This window comes from Fringilla coelebs (genome assembly GCF_963513975.1).
Source record: "Fringilla coelebs genome assembly, chromosome: 23".
Classification (NCBI taxonomy): domain Eukaryota; kingdom Metazoa; phylum Chordata; class Aves; order Passeriformes; family Fringillidae; genus Fringilla; species Fringilla coelebs.
The window spans coordinates 4,695,042-4,717,658 of NC_140049.1; the positions used below are offsets into that span (position 1 = coordinate 4,695,042).

Genomic DNA, 22,617 nt, shown 5'->3' on the forward strand with positions numbered 1-22,617 from the left:
GGGATGTATCCAAAGTAATGGGCTCAGCATCCAGCAAAACTGAAAGAGACAAATAGAAATTAAATCAACAGCTTTGTTCTGTCTTTCTGCCACTTGGGCCCAGCTGGTGTTAAAATAGGATAAAAGACAAACTCCTTGTCCTCAGGTGGCCTAGATGAATGGCTGTGTCTGCTCCAGGATGTGCCAAAGGCTCTGGTACAGCCTTTCCCTTGCTGGTTCATGGAGATAAAGTTTTCTTCTTAAGCAAAATTGCATTTTTCAGTCAAACTCTGCATCTCAAAAAGAATTAATATGAAGCTGGGCTAAGCTGTGTGTCTGTATCCGGGAGGCTCAAGTACTAAAATACTTGGCAGGGAGATGCTCCTCCTCTTCTCTCCTTTAAATTGTTGCTCTGTTTCCATCATGTTTTGAGCTGAGGCCCTAAAATTTGCAGTTCAAAGACTGCCTCTCTATGGGAGTGTTTGTAAGATGTAGGGAAATAAACTCAGCCATGGAATAAAGAGAGAATGGAAAAAGTAATGGAAATTTTGCACTGAGATGAGGTGTAACACTGAAGGGCTCCTCCAGCTCTGCTGCAAGCCAGACTTGATGTAGGAATTACAGGGCAAGAAGCTTTTTTATGTTAAACACAAAGGGAAACATTCCTGGTAAATCTGTGTTGTACCAACACCCAACCAGAAAGGGAAACCCAGAACACTTCCTTAAACTCTGTCAAATGAGAATGGATTCAGTCAGTGCTTAGTGGTCACAGTTTGGGGGACATTTCCAAAAAAATGGCAAAGCCAAGGCTCTTGGTATTTCAGAACAGTCTTTTGCCACCAGGGGCAGGAGTTGTTTGTGGTTTGTTGGCTTTTTTTTTTTTTTTTAGCACTAAGCTATTTTTTAAAAAATTATTATTATTGTTTTAATAGCAAGTCAGATTTTTTAGAGCAGCCCATTGTGGAGCACAGGACCAAAAATGTCACCCCTCCCAGTTTAGAGCATCTTCCAGGATGCTCTAACAGTGCCCAAGGCACTGCCTTGTGCCCCAGCTGGATCTCCAAACTGTGTCACCTTCTCTCCTTGCTCTGCAGGAGGGAGAACTGGAAATAAGGTCAGTTCCTTTCCCCAGCAAGGGAGAGGACATCGATCGGTGCAGATGGTGGGGGGAGGGAAGGGGAGGGTCTCCTTTAACAGTTGGACTCGATGATCTTGGGTCTTTTCCAACCCTAATGATTCTCTGATTCCTTAGAAAAGGGTTTTTAATCATTTGCACTTCATTTGCACTGAACACGTGCAGCTGGGAGTGGCTTCCCTCAAGGACAGGGATTTGGGGAGGATTCACAAAACGCTCAGTACCACAAGCAGGAGTTGAAATCTGCCTCAAACAGCCAATCTTTAACTCAAAAACCCCAAATCCACGCACTGGGGAGCTGCTGAACACTTCCCTCATCAATTCCTTCTGCCTTTCCCAGTGCTGGCATGGTCACACCCTTCTTGTGACAATGAGGGGGTGCAGTGGTGGCTGCACCCCCCACCCCCCACCCACTGTCCCCATGCCCTGTGTGTGTGCTGGGACACCCTGTCACAGACACCTGGGACACACAGGAGCCCGTTCCAGTGTGCACAGGCTCCATGCTCACATTGCCTGCCTGGCTCAGCAGGGTCCAGAGGCTCAGGGAAGTGGTGGAGAGGTGTGCAGGGCATCCCTGAGTGCAGGATTTGGCCCAGATCACCCATCTGCCATGGAACACGTTGCAGCTCAGCACTCAGTAAATCAGGAATGCTTTCTCAGCACTGGAGCCTCCCCGGGGGCCGTGTGTCCTACATAGCCATGGAGTGGCAGGAGGAGGTTATGTGACAGCCCATAAACCTGCTCTCCTCTGGCTGCAGCCACAGAGGAACCCACTCCACACTGCCTGGCCTTGGCTTTCCCCTGCTGCTGGCTCCATGGCCCTGGAACCAGCTCTGTGTCCGTGGAGGACCCAGCTCCTGGCCTCTGGGACAGTGGTGTCCCCTGGATGCAGCTTCCAGAATGGTCACAGCAAGCAGCTCACTGTCTGGTCACAACAGCCCCTTGGAACACTCCAGGCCAGGGGCAGAGGGGCTGGAAAGCTGGAAAAGGACCTGGGGGTGCTGGACATGAGCCCAGGTGTGCCCAGGGGGGCACCAAGGCCAGTGGCACCTGGCTTGGGTCAGGATCAGTGTGTCCAGCAGGCCCTGGGCAGCGATTGTCCCTCTGCTCTTGGCACTGCTGAGGCCTCACCTCCAATCCTGGGGTCAGTTTTGGGTTTCTGATGACAAGAAGGACATTGAGGGGCTGGAGCATGTCCAGGGAAGGGAACAGAGCTGGAGGAGGGGCTGAGTGAGCTGGGAAAGGGGCTCAGCCTGGAGCAAAGGAGGCTCAGGAGGCACCTTGTGGCTCTGCACAATTCCTGCCAGGAGGGGACAGCCTGGGAACAGGGACAGGAGGAGAGGGAATGGCCTCAGGTTGTGCCAGGGGATGCTCAGGTTGGACATCAACAGGGATTTCCCCATGGAAAGGGTGCTCAGGCCCAGGGAGGTTTGGAGTGCCCATCCCTGGAGGTGTCCAAGGAACACCTGGAAGTGGCACTCAGTGACAAGGATGGGGATTGGGCACAGGTGGGACTTGATGATCCCAAAGGTCTTTCCCAACCTAAATCATCCTGGGATCCTGTGATATTAATGAAGAACATCACCAGAGCACACCAATTTCTGGTAAAATACACAGTTATCCCTGTGAACACTTGTGGGTGCACACACACATTCCCTTGCTGGCTCAATTCACCAAATTCCCTGTTTTCTATCCCAACTCTGCAATCTCACCAGAGATGCTGTAAGTTGAGACTTTTAGACAGACTCCATATTTGCAATAGTTCCCTTAGAGCAGGACATGACCCAAATTTTTAATTTCCCACTATTTCTCCTTTTGATTTTTTTTTTTCTTCTCCAATTTTCTGGTGGTTTCCTGGAAATTGCAGCTTTTCTAAATAAATCTATAAGAATTGGCAAACTTGGATAAAATTGGAATGCTTCATTCTGGTTTTGAGTCCTAGGAAATGTTTTGGGTAGAACAATTGTGAACATATTTTGGGGAATGAATTTCTCTCATCTTCTGTTGAGTTGTAGCAGATTTTAGAAGAAGCAGAAAAAGCCTGCCTTGAGCACAGAAATGTAGCAAAGTATTTTCAGCAAAAAAAAAGAATAATTTGGGGAAAATGTGAAGATAGGAAAGAGCTGATTGTGCACATTTTTTTGTGTAGAACCTTATGGATCCAGCTGGGAGATATAAGCAGGACTGGGCAGGAGAAGCCTTAATTTTACCACAATTTTGGGAGGTTGCTGTGACTTCAGGGACAGCCCATCCCACCAAAATTTTATATTGTCCAAACAACACCTGTATAGGCCATGGCACTGTTGGTACAATACTGAGCAGGGGGTATTTAGGTGTTTATGTTGGAAAATAAGCAAAATAACTTTGTAAAGGATCTTGTAACTTCACCCCTGCACTTTGAAGAATAAATCCTGAGCCTCTAAGAACTTCAGCATTAATTTAATAAATAAATCCATCTAATGAAACTTAATGCAATATTTTTGATTTATCACAACATGCAAGTCTCCATGAATATTTCTGTACAATTCTTGCATGTTTTAAGTGTTCCTGTGCACAACATCCATCCAGAAATGCCTTTCAGCCAAAATTATTCCACAGTGACACTGGATGTGATACTGTTCTTTTCAATCTCTTGCATTGAATGCTCTGGACACACACAACTCTAATTTTTACCTTTTTTTTCTGAGATCTTAAAAAAAAATGGAAGCTCCTACTGCACACCCCTAATCCCCACACTGGGTAGGAGCTTCAGCAGCAGTGGGAATATCAGAGGATCCCAAATATTTTTCATAGTCTGATTTACATTATAATACAGATTAAGGATTGCACCTGCCTTTCAAGAACTTAGCAGCATCCTTTTGTCACCCTATAACAGCAGCTCTAATTCCTCTAACCAGGAATTAATGCAGGGAGCACCACTTGGGTGTAAATCTGCTGGGATGAGCTTTTGGGATGAGCCTGAGTGACTCAAGTGTCTCAGCCAAGCTGGAGTTCCCAGTGCTCCCAGCACTCACTTGGCTCTGGTTTGCATTTCCAGTTTGGACAGGGCTTGGAGCAACCTGGGACAGGGGAAGGTGTCCCTGCCTGTGGCTGGGGGTGGGATGGGATGAGCTTTAAGGTTCCTTTCAGCCCAATTCATGATTCCATGGGATGATTCCATGATGATTCCATCATTCTGTTTGTTTGGGACCTCTCCAGAGGAGCAGCAGCAAACGGCAGAGCCAGCCCAGCACAGCCCCCCGGGCTCAGCAGCTCCTCAGGGATGGGAGCAGGTCCTGGTTGGACCTCAGAAGGACAGAGGCTGTCAGCTCGAGCCAGCAGTGCCCCAGAAACCCCAGGTGACCCATCCTGGAGAGGCAGCAGGTTTTATCAGCCAGGGCCTGCATCCTGGCAAGAGTCTCCTCTCTGCTTTCCCACAGGACATCCTATTAGTCATCCCTAATTATTCAGCTCTACTTGAGCAAAGCCTTGTCTCTGTCTTTCTTTCTATTTTTTTTTTCCTGTAAGCCTGAAAACCTGTATTTAAATAATAAGGGGTGGGAGGCATTTTTAATCCCAGCTGGATAATTCCTAAAATGCACAGAGGTAAATCCTGAGCAGACAGATGCTCTGAGAATGTGCTGGTTCATTCCTTGCCTGCCTTGGGCATGTAAAGCCAGGCTAGAGCACAGTTTGTGCCAGGCTCTGCCCTGCCCCTGTCTCTTGGACTGCATTCCTGTCCTTTCTGATGGATTTATGATTTTGGGATGTTTGTGGAGCCTTTCTGGGCTTCATTTACACCACAGTCGTGCTGCCGACAGCTCGTCCCTCAACTCCTCGATGTGGCTTCCCCCACCTCACGTTGTAAGCAGTAGAACAGTAGAAACTGCAATTTTTCTCACTGTGATTTTTCATTTCTGAGGGGTGGGGAAACATTTGGGGTCAGCAGAGCGGGATGACAGAGCTCCTAGGCCATGTGGAACAGGGGCTTTTATGGGAGTACTGAGGAGAAGAGCTGAATTTGAGGCTGTTTCTTCAGTAGAAAGATGAAGATGTGATAGAGCCAGGGACACCCAGCAGCGACCACAGACCAGACCTCACCTCCCTCGGCTGTGAAAGGAAAGTACTTCTTGAACTAGGAACACCACGAGTGCAATTCTGGGATGCAGAGCCCCCAGGAGAGGGAAATGCTGGACCAAAATCCACGTGGGGATGGCGACAGAGGCTTCCTCCAGCCTCTTCCCACCCCTCCTTCGCTCATCTCCATCCCGGTAATTTCTGCTGAGGAGGCTTAGTCTTGCCTTGTAATCTTGATTTGGAGTTTCATTATGAATTACTTGAGTCTCATGTGCCGTTTTAAATTGATTCGTTATGCCAAGTACTTGCCAAACACATAATGAGGGTCTAAATCGGTCCGTAAGTAACAAGGCAGCGATTCAATTATTGTGAGCACTCACACTCTGACAAAAGCCTCGATTATTGCTGTCACTTGCGTTTTGGGACCTTCCCGCACACATCCACACCCCAACCCCTCCCGGCCCAGATCCGTCGGAGGCATTTCACGGTTCCGAGCGCCTGCCCCGTTATTTATTGTTATTAGAAAAACGCTGCTATTTTCGGCTCGCACACGAGCCGGGCTGGGAGTTCACCCTGCAGGGATTGATATTAATGAGAATGGGAGCAGCTCGGGGCGGGGAGAATCGCTGCTCCGTCTCCTCCAATCCATTCACAAAGTCTGTGTGGCGGCTCTTAAAGACCGACGGCACAAATGAAAATTAATCAAACGAAGGGGCTATTAAGCCACAGCACATCAAAGAGAGCCCGAAAGTCTTCACACCATCAGTGAAGAAAGCTTTTATCTCTTTCTAACAAATGTTAGAATCCAGACACAGCCCTGATGGGCTGTAAAGATCCATTAGGAGGGTGTGAATAATTATAATTGCCACCCCTAATCAGGTCTTTCCTAGATTTCGGGGTACTCCAGGAAGGAATGCCTATATCTGCAACCCTTTTAAAAACAGATGGGGAAACTGAGGCACCACAGGGCATTGCAGGGACTTGGTGACAGGGATGGGGGAGCATTGCTTTAGTCCCTTTCCCTCCAAATTTTCTGCATCACCTTGGGAAGCAGTCCCAGTTATCAGATTCATGGACTCAGGAATGGTTTCATGGACTGTTGAATGAATCTGTTTCCTGGGCTAAGGAATGATGGGCTGGAGCAGATGTGGGCACTGACCCATGGAATCATGGAATGGGTTGGGCTGAAGGGACCTTAAAACCCATCTCATCCCACCCCTGCCATGGCAGGGACACCTTCCACTATCCAAGGGCTCCAAGCCCCATCCAGCCTGGCCTTGGACACTGCCAGGCATGGGGCAGCCACAGCTGCTCTGGGCAACCTGGCTTGAGGAGCCTCCTGGCATTTCCCTGACCCTGATTTGCAGCTCAGGTATCTTTAAATGGTGAAGCAGCCTCCAACATCCAGTCCAGGACTTCTCCTGTCCCTGCTCTGTGGCTTTATTCCTGTCCTTGGGTTGGGCGGGTGGAGGAGGTGGTTGCATTATTGCTCACATCCATTTTGGGCCATTCCTGCAAAGTTTGAGGCTTAACCCATCCTTTTCCCTCTTTGTTTTGGATTCAGATGAGCAGATATCAGTCTCAGGTCCCAGTTCACTGTTTCCTCCATGCTGCAGATCCAGCAGCTGGGAGCTTTTCTGCCTGCTGATGAAATGTCAGCGAGGGGCAGCGCTGTGTCCGTGCTGCTGGGGCTGACACCAGGGCTGGGAGCTACCGTGAATCATCCTCATTAAAAGGCATCTCCAGTTCAGCTGCAGAGACACTTCTTACCCTCTGCTGCCATGGCAGAGCTATTAAAAGCTCCCGTGGAAGGCCAGCAGCAGACATGGGCACAGGCAGGTACAGCTGCAGCCCTGTGCAGGAGGCAGCAGGTGAAAAACATTCTCTGAGTCATTCCCCGTGCCAGGAGCAGGAGCAGGAGGTGGATCTGCCAAGAGCATCTCAATCTGAAAGGAGATGATTTCTCCACCTGAAAAGAGGTTGTAGCAAGGTGGGAGTTGGCTGCTTCTTCCAGGCAATGAGCGACAGGATGAGAGAACACAGCCTCAAGCTGTGCCAGGGAAGGTTCAGGCTGGACATCAGGAGGAATTTCTGAATGGAAAAGGTGTTTGGGCATTGGAAGGGGCTGCCCAGGGTGCTGGTGGAGTCTCCATCCAAGAAATTACTGAATGTGGCACTGAGTCCTCTGGGCTGGATGACAAGGTGGAGATCAGGCACAGGTTGCAGTCATTGACCTTGCAGGTTTTTTCCAGCCTCGGTGATTCTGGGATTCTGTGATACTAAAGAGCATCACTGGAGCACATTCATTTCTAATAAAATGCCACAAGGCCAGTGGCACCTGGCTTGGATCAGTGTGTCCAGCAGGCCCAGGGCAGTGATTGTCCCTCTGCTCTTGGCACTGCTGAGGCCTCACCTCCAGTCCTGGGGTCAGTTTTGGGTTTCTCAGGACAAGAAGGACATTGAGGGGCTGGAGCATGTCCAGAGAAGGGAACAGAGCTGGGGAAGGGTCTGGAGCACCAGGAGTGGCTGAGGGAGCTGGGAAGGGGCTCAGCCTGGAGCAAAGGAGGCTCAGGGGGACCTTGTGGCTCTGCACAGCTCCTGCCAGGAGGGGACAGCTGGGGGGGGTCAGGTTCTGCTCCCAGAGAACAGGGACAGGAGGAGAGGGAATGGCCTCAGGCTGGGCCAGGGCAGGGTCAGGCTGGATGTCAGGAGGAATTTCCCCATGGAAAGGGTGCTCAGGCCTTGGCAGGGGCTGCCCAGGGAGGTTTGGAGTGCCCATCCCTGGAGGTATCCAAGGAATGCCTGAAAGTGGCACTCAGTGCTCTGGGCTGGGGACAAGGCCAGCCTCAGGGTAAGCCTGGGATGGCAGGGGGTTCCTTGCTGGGAATGGTGGCACTTGGCCTTTTGGCACAGGGGCTTCTGGGGAGGTGTGTCTACAGGTGGTGGTTGTCACCTGAAAGGGGTGAATTGGGAAGAAAGGTGTGTGTAGGGTGTGTGTAGGGTCTCTCTGGCCAGCAGAGCTTCCTCAGTCCCCCAGCATCTCCCCAGCCCTAGATTATCCCCACGCCCTGGGCCCTGGCACCGTTGCATTCCCCCAGTGCTGAAGGTGGTTCTCTGTGTTGCAGGAGCAGCAGGATTTAGCAGGATTTCCCTCTTGAATTCTGGCTTATGACAACTGTTGAGCAAGGAGGGATTTTTTGGGTTGATTTTCTCTAACAGGCTCTGCCACCCTCGTGCATTTCCCAGTTGTGAGTCACAACTCATCCTCTGCCTCTCCTCCTCCCTGGCATCTTCAGGCACCTCCTGAGGGTTTGGAAGATATTAACAATGATAATATTTTGTGCAGGGTTTTCTCTTGCTCTGTGCTGCATGAGGGCTGGGAATTCACCCTCTGAGTGAAAGAGAAGATCTTCCATCCCTGCTGGGTGACAGGAGGTGGGGGCAGCACAGGGGGAACCCAGCCCATACTTGGCCACATCTGGCAAGGGCAGCATTACCGTGAGTCTGGGGTACCTGGATGCTCCTCAGGAGGGGCCATATGGAGGAATCAAATGCAGAAATAAATCCTGGCCATTAGAAAAGCATCTCCCAGTTGAGATTAGGAGGGGTGTCATAGAGCTTTGCTGGCCAGGGGGAAGCTGCAGAAGCATGTCCTGGTGGGGACTTCCATGGCATCCCCTCTCCCAGCCACCCCTGGTCCCGCTCCCCCCGGCATCTCCATCCTCTGCTCTGCTCCCATCACTCACTGGCCAAAATTACTTTATCAGGAGGAAGAACTGTGAGAAAAAGACAAAGTGAAGTGACTTTCTATTCTCTAGGGTGTTCTGTTTCTCATTTTGTGCTTCCCCAAGAGAAGAAGGGGAACGAAGCAGCAGAGAAGTCACCAGATTTATACTGAAATCACCAGATTTACACTGAAAAGGAAAGCAAGCAGCAGAAAGAAACAGGGTTAAAGGGGAGACTTGGTCATTTTGGGGAGAGTTCCTGTTTTAAGAAGGCCCCTCAAGTTTCCTCCCCTCCCTTTCTGCCTCCAGGCTGTTAATCATTCAGTGATCTATATTTGCAGCAAACCCTTCCATCTCAGAGTAATTTCTGTGTGCAATTACTCCAGGAAATTAACAGTGGGCACTGCCTTTGGAACCCAACTGAATTTCATAGTGGAATAACACTTGCTAGTGGCTGCCACTTTTCTTTTTCTTGTGTGTCCATTTCTAATTAAGGTTTCTTAATTCATTTTTTAAGGGCAGGGGTGAAAGGAAAGGAAGAGCAAGACTTCAGCAACGCTTTCTGTGAAGGGTGAGCTGCACAAGTGAAGCAGGCAGTGAGTCAGCATCCTCTCCTGCCTCTGCTGGCAGCCGAGCTGTTGCTGGGGTGACTGTCACAGGTGACAGAGCGGATCAGCCTTTCCGGTGTCCCTAAGCCCAGCTAGGACATGGTTTTTTTTCCCAAATATATCAAAGCAAACCAAAAGGCAGGCTGCAGAAATCCTCCATTCCGCCCCCCAAAAACCCACCCCCAAATTGTTTATATTGTCATTTAGAGAAAAGAGAAAAAAGGAACATGGTGGTTTTGGAGATTGTGTAAGAAAAGTTATTTGAGAGAATCTTGTGGGAATTCTTTCAGAATTAATTCATTATTGCTGGCTCTTGTTGGAAAGGACGTGGGTCAGCAAAAAGAACCTGACCTGTGGTACCCGTGGGTCACCTCCTGCCTGGACTGTCACCCATCACATCCCAGGCCTAACAGGATGATTAAAAACGTTAAAAATGACTCATCTGCTCCCCTCCACCCCATTTTCAGCCTTGCAAACAGGAGATTTCAGAGTGGGGCTTCAGGGGTTTTCCCCAGAAGTGCTGCAGCTGATGAGCAGGAAATCTGATTAAAAAGAAATCACAGGGTTGAGCTGCAGAGCTCAGAGCGGGTCTCTGAGCCCTTTGCAGACAAAATCCTTTGCTCCAAATTTTTTCTGGTTTGGGTTTTCCTGCTAGAAATGAAGCCTCTGGGAGCATTTGGGAGTTCCAGCTTTACCTGCAGGCTCTGCAGCTCTACCAGCATCCAGATGTTGCAGCTAAAGTCTCCACCTATGTTTGCAAATAAATTCATCTTGCCTGCATTAAATGACCCTTCAGTAGCAACTTTACAGCTGAGGGAGGGGTTTTTATAACAAACCAGTTCCCAGCACTGGTGATCAAGGGTTAAACTGGCCCTGAAGATGGAGAGGACAGACAGAAGGATCCTGAGGCAGAAGAGAATTTCCTCTGGATTTCCAGCTGGAAGGGGAATGATGACAATATCACACCTGTATTCAGGGTGTGTTTTTTCTCTCTCAAATCACTGCCCAAACATTAACTGATGAACAGAGGCCAGGAAGCTGGGGCTGCACTAATGTGTTTGGCCTGGTGACCTGTGCAGGTTTTAATTTTCTGTTTAGTCACAGCCTTTGTGACCAAAAGCCCAAGGACAGAGTTGCTGGGGGATCCAGCCCTCAGGAGCATCCTGGTCTCTGTTGTGGCTCTCTCATTGCAGCCAGGCAGAGTCACTCTGTTTCCTTCCATGATTTCATCAAACTCTAATGGAAGTCTGATGGCTTCAGGGTAATTCTACCACAGTGACTTTGCTCCTGTGTGTGTTAGAAGGAATAAAAATGTGAACTACAAAAGAGGATTGTCTCTCCCTTTTGGTTTCCTCTCCCTGTGTGTTTCCTGCTTTAACCACCAGCAGTTTCACATCATGCAAAACCTGGTGTGTGATTTTGGTGAAGACAGTTGTCCCTCAGTTTGTTTTTTTTGGGTTTCATAGTTGCAGGGGGACTGGGGGTACCCAGAGCTGGGTTGGGCTGCCCAGCCCAGTTCATCCTTCGAGATGTGGGATGCTCTGGAGAACAAGCCTTGCTCTCCAAGGGCTGGTTTGTCCCCAAGCTCAAGGTGCTGATGCACAGCTTCCCAGAGAAGTTGTGGATCCCCCATCCAGGCCAGGCTGGAAGTGGCCTGGAGCAACTTGGGATAGTGGCAGGTGTCCCTGCCCATGGCAGGGGGTGGAATGGGATGGGATTTAAGGTTCCTTCCCACCCAAACCACTCTGGGATTCTATAATTTAATAAATGGTGGCTCCTCCATCAACACCTGACCGAGGGACCGAGTGTCCCACTGGAGCACACCATGATGGCAACGCCTCATCCCTCCTTGTTTGCTCCTGGGCTGTGTCAGTCAAACTCCTGCAGCCTCAGACTCCATCTCACTCCCTTCTAACACGATGTTCACTGAACGAGCAAACGAAAAGTCACAGAAAAATTGGGAGGATTGCGGAAAGGCGGAAAAATCCAAGAGACAAAACAGGGTTTGAAGGTCCTTGGTGGCTGTCAGGCGTCCCCACAGCTGTCACCAGGATCTGTACTCAGCTGAGACAGCTCCCTGCCCTCCAAACGTCTCCTCCTTGCCCAGCTCCCACAGATCTCATTGCTCACAGGCACAGGAGGGTCGAGGCTGGCTCCAGCCCAGCTGCCCAACACAGGAAAAACTGCTTCATTTCTCTGATGCAATTTATTTTTCTGAATAAAACTGGCTGAAGAGCAGGGAAAAGGTGGAGAGGGCGTGTTTCAAAAATAAACTTCTGAGCCTGCACAAGGGATGCTTTGTGGCACAGCGGTGACTTACAGATTCCCTGGGTTTTCTATGGAAGGCAAAACCTTTTCCCTTAAAAACAGAGTTGTTTGTGCAGCTGGAGTTAGGCACCAAATCACCCAGAATGTCTTGAACATCCCCTGAAAATTCAGCTTAAAATACTGCTGGAAAGAGACTGAGCCCATATTTTAGTGAAAATTTTTCCAACCACATTGATTTAGAGGGAGATCAGTTGTTGTTTTTTGTTGTAGGGGCTGATACCAAGAGCTTTCCCTGCTGTGGGGTGGCATTGCTCTGCTTAGGGAGGCTGTGGGGGCTTGTGTCACCTCACTGAGTGACTGTCACCAATCCCAACCAGAAGTGACATCCATGGAATAAATGATTCAGGGGCCAAACAGTCCTCCCTGGACCACATGATGCTTTTTACTGCCAGAAATTGGGGTTTTCACATCTTTATGCTGAGTCTACATCTGGCTCAGCACCGGTGCTCTTCCAGCATCACCTTGAGTCTCAGAGGTGTCCCTGATTTTCCTGCTCCCCTCTCTGAAATGCAGCTCATCTTCCCCTGCTGCGGACACTGGTAATGAAAACACTGTTGTCTCCCAGGATTTGTGGTTAAATTGCTTTGTCAATATAATCTTAGACCTTAATGACCAAATAATGCCCTGCAACAGGAGTCGTTGGGTATCGTTTTGCTGTCATTGTGGAGGCCTTGGAATGTGATCCTCATTCCAGTGGAATTTGCATTAACCTTGTTTGGCCATCATAATCCCACCCTGTTAATCACATTTTTAGGATATTGAAATAGGTCTGACTCCATCCTGAGCTGTAACCCCTGGATCCCCAAAGGTTGGATGGGATTTAGCTCCATTAAAGCCGACGGATGACGGTGATGCTGAGTAATTTGACTCATCTTTTTTAGCCACTGGAACTTGTTCTTCCCTTCCCAAGAAATACTCTTGCTCAATCCTCAGCTTTGTGGGAAACAACCCATGAAAAATAGCTGCTGTCCAGGCTCGGTTATTTTGGGGTGTCAGTTCAATTTTCACTTCCCCTCCCTCCCCCCTGCCTGTTCTCTGAAGGCGTCCAGCAGTCAGAGAGGATCCCAGGGTGTTTGGGGTCCTGCTGTGCCTGGTGCTAAATGTCCTGTGTGAGAGAGGCATCTCCAGTGTTCCCTGGGGAGCTCCCAGTGATGTTTTCCACCTGTGCTGAGGGCTGGGCAAGCTGCAGGGTTTACACAGCATTGGATTTTCCTCCCTCTTCCATATTTCAGTATTTTTCTCAGCTGAGACAGGAGAAACAACTCTGCAACTGGGAGTGCAGTGAAAAACTTCTGGTGTAGGATTGAAATAGACTCCAGGTGGGAGGCGAGAAATACTCCCTCAATGGACAGATGAGAAACTGAGGCACGGAGGGATTGAAGGATTCACTCCACGGCTGAGCTATACCTGGAGTCTGACTAAGACAGTGACAGGAATAGGAATGGTCTGCTCCAGAGTTAGAGCTCTAAATCCATCCTGGGAAAGCAAGATTCAGTTCCCATCCTTCCCACTGTCTCCCTGGACAGCGTTGGTGGAGAATTTGTCTTACCTCAGAGAGGGAAGCCTCACTGGATGCTTTTGTGGCTCAGTGGGGAGATGAGATAGGATCCCTGATTTCTGGGAATGACATGGCCCCATCTGGGAGCACATTGGGAATAGCATCCCAGTTCTTCTGGAAGGGTGTGAGCTCACAGACTGTGGGGATGCTCCCACCTCCTGTCCCCACAAGGGAGAAGGTGAGGATGGCAGGACTGGCCAGTCTGGAGCCAGAGGCTGTGTTGTTCAACTTAATCCCTGATTGCTGAGAGTCAGGGCAAGGGGAAATGGCCTCAAGTTGTGCTGGTGAGCTTCAGGTTGGATATTAGGGGAAATTTCTTTCCTAAGATATGGCCCTATGACAGTCTCACCAGGGCAGTGCTGGAGTCCCCTTCCCTGGAGGGATTTGAAAGACACACAGATGTGGCACTGGGGGACATGGTCTAGTGGTTACCTTGGCAGTTAGGTGGACAGCTGGACTCCATCACCTTAGAGAGCTTTTCCAACCTAAACAACTCCATGATTCTGTGATTGCTCCAAGTGAATCTCAGAAGGTTGGGTTGATGCTGAACTGTGTTTGCTGCCAGCACTCCCTGCAGTCCTGCCTGTGATTGGTGACCTCAGTGACAACCTTGAGCCTTTCTCCATGACATTTGTCCCTTCTGAGCAGCACAGGAGGGCTTGAGTTCCCTGGAGGGAGTCAAAGCTGCACTGCCTGGCTGGAGCAGTTGGGGCTTTGCTGTAGGAGGACAGACAATGCATTTGCAGTGCATTAAGGTATTATTGGAACTGCGTGTGCGCTGAGAGGTTTCTGATCCTGCAAAGTAAAGATGAGCAGATTTGTCCCAGATTTATCAATGGAAGCAGAGTTCCCATTGAAACGGGAGGGAGGGGAGGGTGGGTGAGATCCTGCTCACAGCCAGGCTGGATTCTGTACACACTGCCTGGCTGCTGATGCTGCCAAGGGAAGCTTTGTGGGAAGAAGGAGAACCCCAAAACGCTGCTTGAGAGGCATTAGGATTCATCAAGAAGGAAGGAAAAATTCAAGATGGAAGCAGGATGCTAAGGCAGCCCCATGGGTGGGAATAACTGAGAGCTGGGGTGAAGGTCCCACATGTTTTGTGCAGCCCATATTCCCTGGGGGAGGGATGCTGGGGGAATTCCTCTCGTGGTCTGGGTCTGGCTGTGAAAAAGAGGGAAGTTGTTCATCCCCTCTGCTTGGAAATGGGGCCTGAGAAGGCCATTAAGGGAGGAAAAGAGCAATGCTTGCTCTGCTTCCTCATAGAAACTGCATGTGCTGTTCCAGGGCAGCCTGTGAACCATTGCACAGGGGGATTTCTTAAATGGCCGTTAGGAACAAAATCAAATTTGTTGAGACCAGATGCAGCAGAAGAGATGGATGAAAAAGCAGAAGGAAATTTGCAGAGGGAACACTGGGACGTCTTGCATTAGACAGCAAACCACAGCTAGAGGAGATGGTTTGGTGCTGCATCAAGCTCCCAGCTTACAGGAAAGCTTTGGCCAGGTTGGACACCAGGGAGATTCCCCTTCCCCTGGGCTTTTATTCCCCTTCCCTTCTGCTCAGACCTCCAGGTTTTGAAGCCTGACCTAGAACCACCTCTGTTTCTGCTTGACAAATGCAGCTCCTGGATGCAAACCCCTGCAGGGAGGGCGTGTGAGGCTGGCAGGAGCTCACAGGGGAGGCGATGCTGTTGCTGCATCCCCAAAGCTGGGCTGGAGAGCCAGGGGAAGGCAGGAGCTGCGGGGAAGGGCTGGGGAGGATCTGCCCCTCGGCTGCTCTCTGCCTGCAGCGCTGCTGCTCGCCTGGCACAGCCTAATTGGCTTTGATAGGATTACAGGGAAGCAGCGAGGAGTAAACAGGGCCAGGAGGCCACGGCGGGCTGGGGCCGCCAGCTCCGGGAGAAATCCCAGCGCGGCGCCCGAGCAAAGCCGCCGGAGCTCAAGGGTTAATAATGTCTGCTGCCGTGCTGCAGCTGTGGGGTACGGGCTTAATCCTGCTGCTCCTAAAGGAAAGGCTTTTCCAAGCAGCATCCCAAAGGTCTGTGGCTCTCTTGGTAATTCCTGATGGGTTTTTGCCCTTGACAGATGCAGAGTAAATTATTGCAATTATGGAAGTTACACCTTGTGCCTCGTGCCTTGTGTCCTCAATAAATGTTTATGGTTTGAGGCAGCCTCATTTGTTTGCCTTCAACCAGACAACACTGATTTATTGGCAGGAATCCTAGCAGGGAAAAGGGATGAGCCAGACGAGTTTTTAGCTGCTACACACATATATGTGGTGAAGGGATGATGGTTATTTCATTTTCATGAAAATAAAGCCTCAGACTTGTGTGTGAACTGCTGCTTACAGGATTTTTTCCCAACCTACAGGCAATAAGGGGAGCTCAAGGGTTAATGGTGCTCCAGGGCTCTGCTTCCTGCCTTGTCTGGGTTTTGGGATGGCTGGGAGATGCTGTGGGTTGGGAGGGAGGAGTGGATGCTCTCACTGGGAGCATGGTGCTGGTTAGCAACATGAACTGCTGCAGGAATGATGGGGTAGCAAATTCCCAACTCCCTCCTCCCAGGAGATCCCCACCCTCAAGAAAAACAGGTGTCAAAATTGGGGCTTAAAGCCAAGGATGGAGGTGGCAACAAGGGACTTGTGTCCAAGTCTGGGGTGGGGTGACATGGCCTGGAGACAACTCTCCTTGTGTGGGGGCATGGGTGAGCATCCACCTCTCCATGCACACCTTGCTGCGACCCATTCTCTCAGGAATCCTCCTGGGTTTCTGGTGGCACAGGCTGTTTCCCCTCTGTCAGTCTCAGAGAGGTTGGTGGGCTCAGCTCAGCCAGGCTCCATCCTCACTGTTCATCTGCCATTCAGAGTCTGGAGTCAGCTCTTGCACCAATATTTATTGTTGTTCTCTCCCCAGATCTGGGTGTTTTGGACAGCTTGTTTCTGATTTAAAGTATAAATAAGTTTGATCTTTTCATCTGTTGTTCTCCCTACCTTCTGGAGGCTGTGCTGCTTAAAAATAACTGGGATGATGAGCTCGAGTGGCGATGGTGGAGGGGTTTTAACCTCCATCATGGCAGGATCACCCATCTGGCTGTGGAAGGGAATGCAGACTCCTTCCTCTGCTCTCCCCAGCCCTCATGGTCAAGCTCTTTGGCCAGTGCAAGGTGTCCCTGCCCATGGCAGGGATGTGGAATGAGATGAGCTTTAAAGTTCCTTTCAACCCAAACCATTCCATTAGTTTGTCCCAAGCTGGGAGCTCCCTGGATTGCCTAAACCCCCTTGGCATGTGCCTGGGGGTTAAAGCGTTTCAGCTCTTGCAGGGGGTTGGAAAAATGGGGATCTGGGGAAGAGCTGGGAGTGCAGAGATCAGAGGTTGTCCCTGTTGCAGATCTCTGGGGATGGGGTGTTTTCCAGCTCTGGGCTCCTGCAGAGGAGGCTTTTGCCTGAAAAAGTCCCTTTTGCTCACAATTGAACAATTTGCTTAAGAGCAATTGAAGGGAGAAAGAAATAAAAAGAAATAGAAAGGTTTTGGCTTTCTTGATGGAAAGTCTGAAATGCAGGTTTGGGTTCAGCCTGAAACCTCCTTGGTAGAGGGCTGGCTCAGCTTTGCTTCTGGGTTTATTTTGGTGGGGGAAGCACACGCACACACACACGTGTGCACCCACACATGGACACACACACACATGCACACGCTCTCCTAGACAGAGACAAACAATCCCCAGCCTAACCCAGACGCTGATTCAAAACAACTGTTGGGTCTGGCCACGCTGTCGGCTTTCCACTGCCCACAGCCTCCCACCGTGTGAAACTGTAGCTGAAAACCAACAGGCAAACGCCAAAATTCAGAGTCAAAATTGCATTTCACCTGGGGAAGGGCAGAAAAACTCTTTCTAGGCAGCAGTTCTGCCAGGAAAATCCCCTCTCCCTGCTTGCAGCCCGCTGAGAGCAGCAAAGGATGCTCCCGGGAGGAGACTGAAGCCCCTCGGCGCTGCCTGGGGGTGGATGGGGCTCCCCCAAGAAGGGGCAGGGGAGGGGGTGCCCGCAGCTGGCGGGGGGCTGCGGGGCAGGGCCGGGGGGCTGGTGGGTGTCTCCGGGAGCGGTGACTGAGCGAGGCGGTGCCAGGGCTGGGGGCGGATTTTTTGAGAAGAGCCTCAGCTCTTCAGAGCAGCGGCAGCCGCTGGAGGAGTTGGGCGGCTGTTGCTCCCTCTCCGCCCGGAGGAGGAGGAAGAGGAGGAAGAAGAGGCTTCGGCTGCCGCCTCTCGGATCCCCCCTCCCCCCCCTTCCCCTTCCGCCCCACACCTTTATGGACGAGCGCCGGAGCTTGCTCTACTCTCCGGCCGCCTCCTCCGCCGGCCGGCAGCCGCGGGGCGGCTCGACCAGCAGCCACCACAACCTGGGCTACACCGAGCAGCTGCCCCCCGCCGCCCCCCAGCCGGGCCCCGAGCAGCAGGAGGAAGAGGGCGAAGAGGGGGAGGAAGGCAGCATGACCGTGGTGGGAGGCGGCGGCGGCGGAGACCCTTTGCTGGAGGAGCCCCAGCATCCTCCTGCGCTGCTCGGGGGGGATCGCTACGATCAGCCCCCGGCGCCGGCCGTGCCCGCCGGGCAGCCCGAGGGCGCCGGGGAGCACGAGTGCTGCGAGCGCGTGGTGATCAACATCTCGGGGCTGCGCTTCGAGACCCAGCTCAAGACCCTGGCGCAGTTCCCCGAGACGCTGCTGGGGGACCCCCGGAAGAGGATGCGCTACTTCGACCCCCTCCGCAATGAGTATTTTTTCGACCGTAACCGTCCCAGCTTTGACGCCATCCTCTACTACTACCAGTCGGGCGGGCGCATCCGGCGTCCTGTCAACGTCCCCATCGACATCTTCTCCGAGGAGATCCGCTTCTACCAGCTGGGGGAGGAGGCCATGGAGAAGTTTCGGGAGGACGAGGGTTTCATTCGGGAGGAGCAGCGGCCGCTTCCCGAGAAGGAGTTTCAGCGCCAGGTGTGGCTCCTCTTCGAGTACCCCGAGAGCTCTGGGCCGGCCCGAGGCATCGCCATTGTCTCTGTCCTGGTCATCCTTATTTCTATTGTCATCTTCTGTCTGGAGACCCTGCCTGAATTCAGGGATGACCATGACTATGAGGGAACTGGGGGGACCTTCGGGACAGGCAGCGGCCCTCTCCCACCCGATGTCTTCACCAACTCCTCATCCTCGCCTGCTTCCATGGTGTCATCTTTCACCGACCCTTTCTTTGTGGTAGAGACTTTGTGCATCATCTGGTTCTCCTTTGAGCTTCTGGTCCGTTTCTTTGCCTGCCCCAGCAAGGCCACCTTCTCCAAGAACATCATGAACATCATTGACATTGTGGCCATCATCCCCTACTTCATCACGCTGGGCACGGAACTGGCGGAGAGGCAAGGCAATGGCCAGCAAGCCATGTCCTTGGCCATCCTCAGAGTCATCCGCCTCGTCAGGGTCTTCCGCATCTTCAAGCTCTCCCGGCACTCCAAGGGGCTGCAGATCCTGGGGCAGACCCTCAAGGCCAGCATGAGGGAGCTGGGCTTGCTCATCTTCTTCCTCTTCATCGGCGTCATCCTCTTCTCCAGCGCCGTTTACTTCGCGGAAGCCGACGACCCCAGCTCGGGGTTCAGTAGCATCCCCGATGCCTTCTGGTGGGCTGTGGTCACCATGACCACCGTGGGCTACGGGGACATGCACCCCATCACCATTGGGGGCAAGATCGTGGGGTCTCTGTGCGCCATCGCGGGGGTGCTGACCATCGCCCTCCCCGTGCCCGTCATCGTCTCCAATTTCAACTACTTCTACCACCGGGAGACGGAAGGTGAGGAACAAGCCCAGTACATGCACGTCGGGAGCTGCCAGCACCTCTCGTCCAGCGAGGAGATGAAGAAGGCTCGCAGCAATTCCACCCTCAGCAAGTCCGAGTACATGGTGATTGAGGAAGGGGGGATCAATCACAGTGCATTCAAACAGGCTGCCTTTAAAGCAGGCAACTGCACAACAACAAACAATCCCAACTGTGTGAACATCAAAAAGATCTTTACGGATGTTTAAAACAAACCCAAACCAAAAGAACAGCAACAAAATCTGAGGATGCGGTAAAACAATACCAATAATAATACCAATAATAATGCAAAGTGACTGTGTGTCGGTGTTGTGTGGAACATGCACCATCGTCGGTCCTGTGTGTGCCCTCGTTTTTATACCTTTATTTTTTTAGATCCTTCCTTTCTAAAGATCCAAAAGTAAAAGGATTTAAAATTCTCTGAAGAAGAGGACAGCTAAAGGGTAAAGAGAAGGAAGATGAAGACAAACCACACTCACTGTCAAAACAGGTGTTTGTTCTGCAACGTGTTGCAGGGCTGCTTTGCTTTTCGGGCTTTTGGGGAACCTTTTGCTTTGCTCCTGAATTACCCCCTCTTTCCCTAAGGGCAGTGTGTAGCCAATCTCCCTTCCATCACATAAAATAACTTGTTGGATTAACAAACTCGGACTGGGTGGAGGAACGAGGAAAACATGAGGCAGAGTGTGCTGGGAGGGGGCTGGGAGGAAATAACCATTTAATTCTGCAGAGAGTCTCTGTTACCACATTGTTAAATGATGCTTAATATTGAAACATGTGATGTGCCATTACGGGCACATCCCAGATTTCCTTTTTCTCCCCATTAGATCATTTGTGAAATTCTAATCTGGTCAGAGACCGAATGCAATCAATGCTGATTTAAATAGAAAAAAAAAAACTCCCTAAGCCTTCATTTGCTATTCTGGATTCCCTTCCCCTGTAACCTGAAGGAATTATTTCCTCCAATGTCAAGTCTGTGGCCGTGCAGCAGGGATGTGTGCAGGAGGAGGGAGAGGAGATGAACTGGAATGTTTTCGGGAGCCGCTGGCGCAGGGAGCGATGTCAGCGCGGAGCAGGATCCACCACGGGCTCTTCGCTGTGGCTGGGAGCCTCCAGCCCGCCCAGCCGGAGACAAAGGGATATTTCCTCCTCATTTTGCAATGCCTTTGGAGGAGATGCAGCCGCTTATCACCAGAAGATTAAAGTGGCGAACACGCCTTCCAGCGGAAGTCACTAATTCCGACCGGAGTGATGCAGTTGCCATGGCGACCATGGTTTCCTGGGAAACCCCCAAAGGTTGTCATGGCATCCCTTCTCCCATCCCCCTTGGTCCTTGCTCTTCCCGCAAAAAGCCTTTCCAGATGGTTCCAGCTCCTCCATCCCACAAGACATCGTGGCTCTGCACCCCCTTCCTGGTTCCTGTCCCGCTGCTCCTCCCGTGTGCCCGAGGCATCCACAGGAACAAGCACCCCCAGATCCACCTGTCCCTCACCTGGGCAGTGCAGTCTGGGCATGGAGGTTCATCCTGCTCCACCGAGAACCACCCCAAACCCAGCGGGAGCTGGCACCGAGCGAGCTTGGCCGGGGAACCTTGGCAGCTTTGTGAAACAAGGGGCACAGTAAAAAATCAGGATTGAAAAATAACCAAAAATCCCTCTGGGAAAAATCACCGGCTTCATCTTCACGTGTAGGCCAGGGGCCATGGGACATCTGACGGGATCAGGTGAGCTCTGCACGGGGGACAGTTCAATGGAGGCATAGTGTTGGGGTTTTTTGGACAAACCCCATGATTTCCACTGCTTACTTTTATTCTCCAGCTTATCCTGCCGCTCTTGGGTATTTTTATACACGTTAGATAAAGTGGGATTGTATCCTAGAGCTCCTCTGATTGTATTTGCTTTTTAGTGCTGTGGGAGGAGGAAAACCCTGCTGCTTCTCTGCAGCTGGGTTGCTTCACTTCTGTGCTAAAAAAGTGATTTCAGTGGTTTAGTGCTCCCATCCAGCCCCTGCCACTGACACAGGCCAAAAGCAGCTTGGCCTCAAGAGCTTTGGCTCCAGCTCTACTCAGTTTTGCTGGATTTTGTGTTAAAAAAGCCAAATTCCTCTGAGGTAGCACATGGAACAGGCATGTTGTTAAATACCTGCAGCAAAGAGAAATTTGGCCCCAACCTGTGAAGTCCCAAGGCTGTGGAGAGGGGGCCTTGTCCTGAGAGATGCTGGCCATGCCAAAATTGCAGTTTAGCTGGGATTTTTCCCAGACTCAGAAGGATCTAGATGGTTTGCAGCACCCTCCCTTAGCCACAGTCAATAAACCCAAGAAGAGCATCAGAGCCCTTCCTTGGCTTCTGGGGTGTGATGATTTTATTTGAGCTACCAGAGTTTTCATCAGCTGAGGGTCCAAGAGATGATCTTTATTAGGGAGATCCTCTGGAACATCATGGGAAGTTACAAACCTGAGATCCCTTGTCCAGGGTAACTGGGATTCCTTGTCTGGGATAACTGGGAGCACCTCAGGGTGCCTTTTCCCCAGGCTGCCAGTGGGCTGAAATGTCATTTCTGCCTACAAGCTCTCACTTTTTAATGCTATTCTCTTTTATTGTTATTCTCTTTTATTGTTATTAAAGCTTTCCCACATGCCTATTCCTAAAAGGAGGGTCTGGGTTTAAGAGCAGTGGAAACATGGCACTCAGGAGAGTTTGCAGATGAGTTCTGGGTTGGTGATTTCCCCGTGGCAGCTGCACAGGATGGGGAAACCACATGTTCTTGAAATGGCACAGAACAATTTTCAGTTTCTCTGTCATCTAAAATGAGCAGAGACCTTGGGGGTTGTTGGTTTGTTTTCCTGACTCCTCCCTGCCTGATTTTGTAGGAGCAGAGCGGTTACAAAGGGATTTTATTGACAGTAAAAGATGCTTCTTTATGGGAGAGGGGACAAGGAAACCTCTTCACCCACTGGGGTAAAAGGCAGTTTGGCTCTGGTAAAATTCCAGAATGGTTTGGGTGGGAAGAGACTTTAAGGATCATCCAGTCCCACCCCTGCCATGGCAGGGACACCTTCCAGTACCCCAGGTTGCTCCAAGCTCTGTCCAGCCTGGCCTTGGACACTTCCAGGGATCCAGGGGCAGCCACAGCTTCTCTGAGCAACCAATATCTGACCTGAATTTCCCCTTTTTCACTTTCAGAAAAATACTTTTCAGCACTGAGTGGTATCACTGAAAGACAAAAATTCACTGCTGCTGTTTTTTAGATACACCCCCAAAAGTGGAAGAGGAAAACTGGGGATATCCTTTGGATGTTCTGCCCTCTCTGCATCCTCCCTCTCTGCTGTCTCGTGGGTGCCATTCACTGAGCCACCTGAGCCACCTGCTCTAGTGGAAGGTGTCCC

General features: G+C 51.0%; 1 protein-coding gene across 1 annotated transcript; it reads left to right on the top strand.

Moving 5' to 3' along the window:
• Window positions 1-17,689: 17,689 nt before the first annotated feature.
• LOC311162241 (potassium voltage-gated channel subfamily A member 3-like) lies at window positions 17,690-19,444 on the top strand (the record flags this gene model as incomplete). Its single annotated transcript, XM_084220478.1, has 1 exon — window positions 17,690-19,444. The coding sequence occupies one exon, from the start codon at window positions 17,690-17,692 to the stop codon at window positions 19,442-19,444; it is 1,755 nt and encodes a 584-aa protein (XP_084076604.1).
• Between the last annotated feature and the right edge of the window lie 3,173 nt (window positions 19,445-22,617).